The sequence below is a fragment of the Pseudorca crassidens genome, chromosome 15 (assembly GCF_039906515.1).
Source record: "Pseudorca crassidens isolate mPseCra1 chromosome 15, mPseCra1.hap1, whole genome shotgun sequence".
Classification (NCBI taxonomy): Eukaryota; Metazoa; Chordata; class Mammalia; order Artiodactyla; family Delphinidae; genus Pseudorca; species Pseudorca crassidens.
Genome location: NC_090310.1, coordinates 88,102,638 through 88,110,590, shown reverse-complemented (window position 1 = coordinate 88,110,590; position 7,953 = coordinate 88,102,638). Strand labels below are relative to the sequence as shown.

The window sequence follows — 7,953 nt, the reverse complement described above, 5'->3', positions numbered from 1 at the left end:
GCGGGGTGGGGGCTGCTGAGGGAGGGAGTCACTCCGTTCCCAGGCTGGTCCCTGCGTGGAGGACCGATGGGGTGAGGGGCAGCTGTGGCCGCCAGGGAGGGGACAGAGGGGAGCCGAGGGACCAGCTGCCCAGCCCCAGCGGCTCTGGGGTCAGGGTGCCCAGGAGGCCTGCACCACTGCTGCAGCCCAGGCACTCCCACGGGCAAAGCGGTACCACAGCCAGGCCACGCGCACCCAGGGGTGTCCAGCCCCCAGCCCCTCCCCTGCCCCGGCCACCACAGGGCCACCGTCCACGCCCAAACACTCAAAAGTCAGATGAGTTTATTCAGAAAAGGCCTCTGCACCAGACTAGGAAAATGAGCCCCCCTCCCACACCCCTAGCCCATGAGGAGCCAGGTTACAAAGGTGGGGGCCGGGCAGCGGTACAGGACGAAAGAGGCGGGAAGTGAGGTCGAGGTAAGAAGGATGCTAAAGCCTTGGCCTTCCCCAAGGGCGGGACCTGCCCTTCCAGCAGTTGCAGTAGTGGCTGCAGTGACCAGCAGGGAGAGGCCCGCAGAGCTGGGCGCGGAGAACAGCTGGCGACATGGCTCCCAGGCCTGCGGCGGGGCGGGGCAGGGCCCCGGGCGTCCCCTTCCCTAGGGCTCTCCGGGCTCGACAGAGGGTCCTGCCTCCGTGGGCTCTGCCCTGTCATCCACCTCGGGTCCTGCGGTGGCTGGGCTCCCGGGGGCACCCTGCTCCGGCCCTGCCGGGCCACCTGCTTCTTCTTTGACCCCATTTTCACCCTCTTCAGCCACTGGGCGCCCTGACGGGGCAGGGGGCTGGGCGGCGGCCAGCGTCACGGTACCATCCCTGGCACCCTGCTCCGTCTTCCTGCGCTTCCTCACGTCGTCAGCCACCTTGGCCTCCAGGGGCTGGGGGCGGGGCTGCTCGGCCTCCTCTGGGGCTTGGCTGCCCACTTCCTGGGTCTCCGCCCCGAGGCTGCCCTGGCTGAGGGCACAGCCCTCCAAGTTCAGGGCAATCTTCTCCACCTCCGAGGCGCTCGGGCCCGGCTCCCCTGGGGCCCGCGCCCGCAGATTCGCCTCCAACTTCCTCTTCTTCCTCTCCTTGGGGTTTGGAGACTCTGGCCCCTGCTCGTCGCCGGCCTCATCTCCCTGGTCCTTCTCCGAGGCTCCAGCTTCCTGGGGCCCTGTGCCAGGAGGCTGGGGACCCTTGGCCACCGGGTCCCCCTCTTCATCCCTCCCTGGTCCGCAGGTCTGCCCCTGGGCTGCGGCCTCAAGGAGGGGCTCCCCAGGGCTCTCCTCCCCGTTGGCCTGCCTTGGGCGGGCCGGCCGGGGCGAGCAGGGAGGAGAGCACGGCCTGAACTTCTGCAGCTTGTCGTGGGGCCCCCAGACGAACCTGCAGCGGGGCCGGAAGTGCTCCCAGGCGAAGTACAGCAGCTCACGGCGCTGGTGCCGGCACCGCACAGTGAACACAAAGTAATCCAGGGCACTCTGCCGCACGCCCGGCAGCTGCCGGCGCACCAGCGTCTCCTCCAGGAAGAAGCGGGCCAGGGGGGCCTGGTAGTGCTCCAGGCCCAGCTCCCCCAGCGACTTCAGGATGCGGGTGATGCGGAGGTTGTTGTGGCTGTGCCTGGAGGGGACAGGGGGCGCTGGCAGGGCTACGCGGGGCTGGGCGGCGCTCGGCCAGAGCCCACCCTTCCCTCCCCCGCCACCCCGAGAGCCTGATGTCCACCAGCAGAGACACTCCGGCCCACAGGCCAGTCTCTGTCCCCACGTGCTCCCCCTGCAGGGCCCTCGTCCCTGAGAAGACGGCCCGTGAGCCTGGGCCATGTAGGTGAGGGACTGTGAGGCACCCCCTAGAAGGGCGACTGTCCCCTGGGCCCCATGGAACACCCACCCCCACCTCAGCTGAAGAGGACCAGGTGGGGGCCCTCCAGAGGCGGGGCCTCAGTTACCCATGGGCGAGGGTGGTTGTACCATCAGCAGAGTCATGCTCTGTGCCTCCCCCAAGCCCAGCGCTTCCCAAGGCAGGAGAGGGGAGTGCGCCTGCCACCGCCAGCGGGTGCGAGGCTCAGGGACGCTGTGATGGTGATGGAGCTCCCCTGACAACCTGACCCCTGCCCACGTGGGCAGGGGGGCACAGCCACGAAGCTTGTGGACTCACGCGGCTTTCTTTAGTGCTCACACCCCTATCAGGTGGGGTCCACCCCCGCTCTGCAGGCAAGGAGGATGCCCAGAGCCTCAGGCACCGGCCCCGCAGGCCTCGTCCCCAGCCTGAGACCGGCTGTGCGGCCCCCCGAGCTGCTGGGCCCGGGCTGAGCGGCACCCTCACCAGCTGAGGTTCTGGAAGCGCTTCTGGTAGTTCTGCGCTCGGCACACGCGGCCCGTGTCTCGGTCCTTGAGCTGGATGCCGAAGAAGCCCAGCATGAGCTCGTAGGCCTGGACCAACCGCTTCCTGGCCTCCGTGGAGCTTTTAAACGCCTGCAAAACGCCCCCCGAGAGCAGCAGGGAGCTCAGGGTGGCGCCAGTGCAGTGTGGGGCCGCACGCCGCCCTCGGTCCCCGCTTCATCCCGGGGCTTCGGCTCAGACCCTTAGGGTGAAGCGTCAGGGCGCAGAAGCCCAGGGATGCTCTCTTCACTCTGAGCTGCCGCAGGGTCTCTCTGAGGCCTGAGGCGCTGCTGTAGCCCCAGGGGGAACTCCCTGACCTGAGAGGGGACCTAAGGGACTCCAGGGCTGGACGCGGGGCAGCAAGCACCCCCCGTCTCCTCGGTGCACCTGCCTGGCCTCTCTCGCGGGCTCCTTGGCTCCTGGAGCCCCCTCCCGATCGCCCAGGGCATCCCCAATCCAGCCCAAGCCAGGGCTGACCAGGGCAGAGCCCGGGCGCTCTGACTCTGCTCGTGGCCCCTGCCCGGACCCCTGGATGTGAGCGATCCTCACCGTCGGATTTCTCTGGAAGCCCGCAAGGAGCACTGAGGGCAGAGGCGAGGACCACTTGGGAGCGAAGATAGTTACACAGCGGGGGGAGGGGCTCCTCTAGCTCCTGCACCTCCAGCAGCTGCGGAAGGGCCCGTGAACCCCTGTGGCCAGCCAGGCCCCTCCCCGGGCCTTTAGACTCACCTCGACCTCTTGCAGCGTGAGGGGCTTGGCGTGACAGTTCACTCCCGGCTCCCGCAGGGGAAACAGCCTGTGAAGGAGGAGATGGCACAGGCCCCGGCAGTGGCAGACGCGGGCCACCAGCCACCTGGCACGCGTTGGCTGGGCAGCCTGGGGCGGCTCTCCGCTTGCCTCCGGGGGCTGGCGGGACCACACGTGCCACAGGTTCTCACCAGTCAGTAAAGCCAAGGGGCAAGGGTGGGAGAGCTCCAGGGAGGGTGCCCAGGATGAGGGCCCAGGACAGACCCACCTACAGAAGTCCCAGCTTGCCCACTCAGCAGCAAGGGCACCTGCCAGCCGCCCCCCGGGAAGCCCTCCATTCCTTTTCATTTTCACGTTCTTCTGTTCCTCCCATCATTAATGCTGTGGAATTATTCCCCGGGGAACCCCGCGCCCCGGGTTGGCCCCCTGCAAGCTGTCCTTAAAGGACACTGCGTTTGTGGGGCAGCATCCGGGGGCACCTCAAGGCACTGTTAGAACCCGCCCCCGCAGCACAGGGGCTCCGCGGACAGGCTCGGGACAGGCTCATGGGGCCTCCAGTCCGCTGGTTTGCTGCTCTTCCCGTCCCCATGAGCGGCAGAGGCTGTTTACAGCTGGAGAACCCAGGAGAAACCAGACTGCAGGACCCGGTCTCCCCTGCCCCACCAGCAGTGCCGGGCACTGGGCCCTGAGGGCAGTGCGCTGTGCCTGGCAGAGGCGGAGCCAGGCTCCGGCCTGGGGGGTGCCTCAGGCCTCTCCTCCAGAGCCCCGCCCTGCAAGCTCAGCCCCGCCCTGCCCACTCACCACTGGATGTAGGAGTGATTATCCTCCAGGAGGCCGTACTCTTCCTTCCAGTTCTGAAGAATGTCTTCAATGAAACAGCCTGGGAGCCCCACGGGGACAAGTCAGCCAGGGCCCCGAAAGCCCCTTCCCCCCCTGCCCTCCGCTCCTTTCGTGAGGACCTCGGGGCCTGGCAGCTTCAGGCTGTGCACATCTCGTGTGATTTTAACCCTACTTTGGCCGACTGCCACTCTGCCACCTGGAAAGCGGACCCTCATTGCTGATGGAGAGCAGACCTGAGTGGGCAGGCCCCATCCGGGAAGGACACGTGGTCCCAAACCTGCGCCTGTCTTTGCAGCAGGGGGTCCTCGCCATAGCCCACAAAGCACAGGCTGCTGGCCGGAATTCTGCCCTCAGACAGAACCTGCTGCCTGGGCTCCCGCAAGGCAGCCCGTTTCTGCAAAGGGCCAGGAGGGGAACAGCTGAGGCTGCCGGCCTGTGCTGTGGCGGGAAAGCAGCCTCAGACAGCGCGTAAGTGCAGAAGCAGGGGTGGTTCCAAGGAGACCTCACTATGGACACTGAGATCTGAATCTCATACGGTCTTCACATCTCACAAAATGCTATTATATCTTAAATCTTCCCCAACCATTTAAAACCGTAAAAACTGTTCTTTCCCGTTAGTTTACATATGCTGCTTTCCCACCATAGAGGGAGAGTCGGGTAGTCGGACAGAGACGGTGCGGCCTGCAAAGCCACCAGCATTCCTTGCCTGGCCCTTCGGAGCACGTTGGCCAGTGGATCCAGGCCAAGGGTTGGGGACCTGGCAGCCCCTCGGCAGCTTCCAGGGGGCCCCGTGGGGCTATCTGAAAGCCACGTGTCCAAACCAGGTCCCAGCAGACCAGACAGGCAGAGGGGAGAAGGGGGCCCCCCAAGGCTGGAGCTGTCAGCAGCTGAGCAGGTACACACCGTTAGGCAGGAACCGAATCTCGTTTTTGTAGAAACTCAGGTTGGGCATGTCACCACTGGCATCTCCTTCCACCAAATCCTGAGGAGCCAGAGAAAGGTGCCAGACAGGACATCACCAAAACAGGCTGCCTCCAAGGGCCCCTCACGCTGAAGCGTTCCTGGGATGGGTGGGAGGGAGCGGGTGTCTGCTCTTGGCCCCTGAACCTCCAGGCATCCGGAAGGCTGGTGAAGACCCCGAGTGCCAAGCCTGCGCCCTCCACCCCGAAGGTGAGGACGAGCCTCCACACTTGGGGGACAGCAGCCACCTCTGACCACCAGCGACGACCTTCCCCCCACCAACGTGGGCCAGGGCTGGGAGGTCCCCTTCATCTGCACCCCAAAGACAGCCCAAGGATCGCCCGAGACTCTTGGGTGCAGACAGCCAGGGCTGAGGGAAAGGAGGCTGTGAGACGGGCTAGCGGTGCCGGGCCTCCTGTGGATGAGCTGCCGGCTGGCGCCGTCACGTGTTTTAAAGGTAAGGGCACTGAGATGGGAGTTAGGGCGCCGTGCTGTCACCCCATGATTAGGGGAAGAAGCAGCAGGCCCAGCTGGGGTGTCCGGCAGGACGTGGGACATTGTCTGAGAAGGGCTGGTGGGACACTGTCCAGCTGGCCTTCTCCGGGAGGAGGATTTGGTCCTGGGTGGGCTGCAGGGGGCAAGGGCGCTGCAGGCAGCTACCTACCGGGTAGTGGTGCCGGTACCTGCGTGTGTCCCGCGCTGCTCGCCAGTTTCGGGACCCTGTCACCTTGAGCTGGGAAGAGAGGAGATTGGATGAGACTCCTCCCCACTCCTCAAGGTGGCCGGCAAGCAGGACCCACCCCACGGAGCCCCCATCCTGGTGACGGCAGCGAGGACCTGGGCTGTCAGCAAAATCAGAGGGGGTCGGAGTAGCTGGAGTGAGGCTGGCCCCCTGCTGCTCGCTCCAGCCCTCAGGAACCCCAGGCCAATGTGCACTCTTGGGGTGGAGCCCCCCTAACTCTAGTTTCACTTTCTCCTCCCATGTTTGCTGGCTACCCTGCTTGGATCACACCCCAGGACCTCGCCCTGGGAACCCCGCCTTTCCCAGCACTTCCTCCTTGCGCTGTGCTCTAAGTTGTCACCTAAGGGGCTGTGTCCCTAAGGGCACTGGCCTTGCCAGGAGGGGCCCCAGATGCTTCCCATGGTGGGCTTCTTAGCCAGATGCCAGTGTGGCCAATGGACAGCGGATGAAACTGAAACTCAGCAGAAGCTGGCCCCGCCCCTCCATCAGTTTCCATTTGTCTGCCCATGGAGCTATGGTGGTGACAGTGTCCTCTCACCTACGCTGCACCATGCCCGGTGGGCATCTGCCTGGGGAAAGAGCCAGATTCCTGCCCTGTGACTCCTGTGACCTGTGACCCTGACCACTGCCCAGCCGACCTCCCTGAAACACTAGAGAAGTGCTGAGGCCGCCGGCCTTCCAGCCAGGCCCAGGAGCCCCTTGGTGTCCCTCTCGCTGACTGACCAGTCCAAGACACAGAGGGAAACCTGAAAACCAGAGCTCTCATCTGCTACAGGGAGAATCCATCCCCGACACCACACAGGCTGGAATTCAAGACTCCCTAGACATGGTGCCAGGACGCCCTCATCCCAAAGTGAGGGGGACACATGGTGACAGCTACCACTTGGGGCCTTCCCTCTTACCCAGAACCCCAGCTGCACCCACTCCGGGAATGTAACACCCGGCGAGTGCTAGCAAGTAACCGCTGGTAATGATGAGTTACCATGGTTATGACAAGTAACCAGTGGTGACAACGAGTAACCGGTGGGCACAGCCGGCCACCCTGGCGCAGGCACACCACACACATGTAGCCTGTAAGGCCACCTCCAAGACGACGTGGGGTCAGCCCCAGCCCGAGTGGGTGGGTGCTGTGCCCAGTGAGGATCATGGGGGTGGGGCAGGCTGGGGGCTCTGGGCCTGAGGGAAGCTGGAGTCCTGGACGGTGGGGCAGGGTGAGGTGAGCCCCGAGGGGCGCCGGGTGGAGGAGGAGCTCCGGGAGGCCGAGGGGAGCAGTGGGGGTGGCCAGCACTGAGGGCTGGGGCCTCGTTAGAGGACAGAGCCAGGGCCTGAGGCTGGGGTAGGACAGAGGGGAGTCCAGGATGTGCGGGGCCACCCCCTTGAAGAGGTGTCCTTACGCAGATCTGGTCCTGGGGACAGGGGTCTGAGGGTGGCCCTGGATTCCCTGCAAGGTGCCCTGGTGCGGGGGCGGATCTCAGGGTGCCCTGGGGATCACGATGGGGGAGGAGGACAGGGCCGGGAAGAGGGCAACCGTTGGAGATGGGGAGCCGGGCCCCAAGCCGGGTCTCCGGGAGGGGCCTCCACACTCGGCCCCGGGGCCGGGGGGGCAACGATTTTCCAGGAGCCGGGCCTTGCCCCCTATTCCAACGCGGCCTCCCCAGGGGCGCCGGGTCCCCAGCGCGCGGGGGCGGCACCTGGAACGCGCTGGGCCGCGCGTCCGCCTCGGCCTCCACGTCCCCCGGAGCGCCGGCCTCGCCATCCTCGTCGGCTCCGGCCCTCGGGCCCTCGCCGTCCTCCTCCTCGTCCTCCTCCCAGGTCGAGTCGCAGTCCGGGTCCTCCATACTCCAGCGGCGGCGGGACCCGCTCCGGCGGAAGCGAAAGTGATAGAGGGAGGAAGCGCGGGGGCGTGCCGGGGGGCGTGCCAGGGGGCGTGCCGGGGGCGGGCCCGGGGCTGCCGACTCCGTCCGCCCCGCCCGGAGGAGGCCCATCCCCAGGAGGACCCCTGAAGGATGTCCCCCTGGAGGAGGCCCATCACCCCGAGAAGGCTCCTCCGGAAAACGCTCACCCCCTTCCCCCGTGAGGTTGCCCCCCACATGCCCACCTTGGTGATTTCTCCCTGGAGAGGCCCCCTGGAGGATGCTCCCCGCGGACACCCCCTCAGGATCCTCCCAGAATATCCCTTCCCCCTGGGAAAACGTCCCTCCCAAAGATGTTTCCCTGGAGGATGCTTGCCTCCGCAGCCCACCAACCTGAAAAGTCTCTCTTCCACTGTCCGGGAAT

At 66.0% G+C, this 7,953-nt stretch overlaps 1 protein-coding gene across 1 annotated transcript; it reads right to left on the bottom strand.

Annotated features, from left to right (window-relative positions):
* Positions 1-299: 299 nt before the first annotated feature.
* On the bottom strand, positions 300-7,676 carry OGFR (opioid growth factor receptor). The gene is made up of 7 exons (XM_067708678.1): positions 7,368-7,676; positions 5,599-5,667; positions 4,878-4,956; positions 3,936-4,014; positions 3,117-3,183; positions 2,332-2,480; positions 300-1,629 (listed from the first exon to the last, which is right to left on the bottom strand). The coding sequence occupies exons 1-7, from the start codon at positions 7,659-7,661 to the stop codon at positions 636-638; spliced, it is 1,731 nt and encodes a 576-aa protein (XP_067564779.1). The 5' UTR covers positions 7,662-7,676; the 3' UTR covers positions 300-635.
* Between the last annotated feature and the right edge of the window lie 277 nt (positions 7,677-7,953).